The sequence below is a fragment of the Engraulis encrasicolus genome, unplaced genomic scaffold (assembly GCF_034702125.1).
Source record: "Engraulis encrasicolus isolate BLACKSEA-1 unplaced genomic scaffold, IST_EnEncr_1.0 scaffold_629_np1212, whole genome shotgun sequence".
Taxonomy (NCBI): Eukaryota; Metazoa; Chordata; class Actinopteri; order Clupeiformes; family Engraulidae; genus Engraulis; species Engraulis encrasicolus.
Genome location: NW_026945949.1, coordinates 17,501 through 19,337, shown reverse-complemented (window position 1 = coordinate 19,337; position 1,837 = coordinate 17,501). Strand labels below are relative to the sequence as shown.

Below are 1,837 nucleotides of genomic sequence, written 5' to 3'. Positions count from 1 at the left end.
CAGAAAACCGTTGCCATGGCAACAACAAAAAATGATACACCTAATCTTTTGGTATCACACTGTAGCCAACTTCATGTTAGGAAAAGTCACAAAGTTCCGTAGTGCTAGCTTTAGTCATTCAGGAGTTATACGACATCAAAGTTGGTGCGGGCACTTTTAGCCCCCCCCCGGTCTGGATAGGGTTAAGTTAAAACGGACCAAAGGTGCCTTGCCTCGACAGTTTTTTGTGGCTCCCGTCCTGGTTTCCAGGACGTAGATAGGCGATGTCCTGCTGCAATCCAGCTTCTGACGAATGGAACTGGGTCAAATTTGTCCAGAGGTGGTCCATTGAGGTCCACAAATAAGAGCGAAGACAGGCTGCCTTCGCGCAACCTGTTGCGCGTCTTGTCATCCGTGTTATTAACTGCGGAAAAACCTCGCTCACACTCGGCTGACGTGGGGAGATACGTGCGACTTGCAATGCAAATTCTTTCCAAGGTTTTCCCTGGTGCAGTGCCTTGTAATTTCCAGTCTCGAAACTGCTCCACGGCCTCCCTGGTTGGTTCTCCAAGCGCTTTCGCAAGGCTGTGCACTTCTGGTTCGCCATGCAAAACCAAGTCCTCCTGCGCTGTTGGCCAAAAACGCTTGTCAAGAGCTTTGAGCTTCAGGACCAAATTTGTCTCCGGTAATCGCTTAGCCAGAGACACAATCACCGATTCATACAACTGAGACCGGTTTATTTTCGCCCTGCCTTCACTCAGCTCGACGTCCTTAAAACGTCCAGATGAAACGGTCTGTTCAGCCTTCTTGGTGGATTTCCCCCCACCAGATGTCTTCATGCTCGTCAAAACATCGATGGTTTGTTGGATGGCGAGACTTGAATCCACGAGTGACACCTCTCTTTTCTGCAGCTTGAGAGACAGGCCCTGGAGTTCACGCAAGACATCTTCAACGAATCCTGAGTTAGCAAGGTGCTTCAGAAGTCCCCTGTATTTTTGCCTGTCAAGATCATTGCGTGATGTGTCCTCACTGGCTGTTTTAAAATGCAGTGCGAGTGCGGGGAAATCTTTCCATACTGCTTTCACGGTTTCAAAGCTGCTGGCAACCCATCGGATCGTGAATATTAGACCTATTCTCAGTATTTGGATGTCGAGCTCGGCCGCTGCTTCTCTAAGCAATCTGGTGTTCCTGGTTGACTGATTGTAGAGCAAGTATAACTTGGAAATATAAATCTCAAACTGATTAGTGCCAGGCGCTTGTTTAAGTGCATCTTTGACAGCCATCTCTAATCTGTGCGCCATTCAGTGCACAGACTGCACGTTCGGAAACTTTTCCTTCAGTCGAACGACAAGCCCACTATTTTTCCTGTGAGCGCTGCCGCTCCATCGGTGGCAATGCTTATCAGGCGCGTCTTCAAAAAGTCATCATCCATTCCAGCTTCATGTAGACTCGTCATCAACGCGTTGTAAATGGATTCAGCATCGACCCCATCTGTAAGTTCCACTAGATCCAGGAAAACATTGTCTACATCCCCCTTACCGCTGACATCACATCTCACGTAGACTATTAGATAGGCCCTGCCATGAATGGTGCTTTCATCAATGGTGATTGACACCCGTGAATCGATTTTTTGACATTGCAGACGAATTTGTGGCGCATTTCCTTGGCAAGGTAACCGATTATTTCAGCGCATGCTTTGTCAGATTTGTGGATATTTCCAATTTCGGCTCCATTCAGTTCCTGCATTCTCATGAGTGGGTTGAGCTTTTTGAATGATAGCCTTTCCTTTGCCACGGTGTATGCTGTTCTGAACGATACTGTGGTTTTCTTAAGTAATTCGGACTGTATGTCAATGAAC

The 1,837-nt window shown here is 47.5% G+C and overlaps 1 protein-coding gene across 1 annotated transcript; it reads right to left on the bottom strand.

Moving 5' to 3' along the window:
• Window positions 1–212: 212 nt before the first annotated feature.
• On the bottom strand, window positions 213–1,262 carry LOC134444609 (E3 SUMO-protein ligase KIAA1586-like; the record flags this gene model as incomplete). The annotated part of the gene is made up of 1 exon (XM_063193865.1): window positions 213–1,262. A coding segment is annotated over exon 1 (1,050 nt), but the record flags the coding sequence as incomplete, so codon positions are not given.
• Window positions 1,263–1,837: the final 575 nt, after the last annotated feature.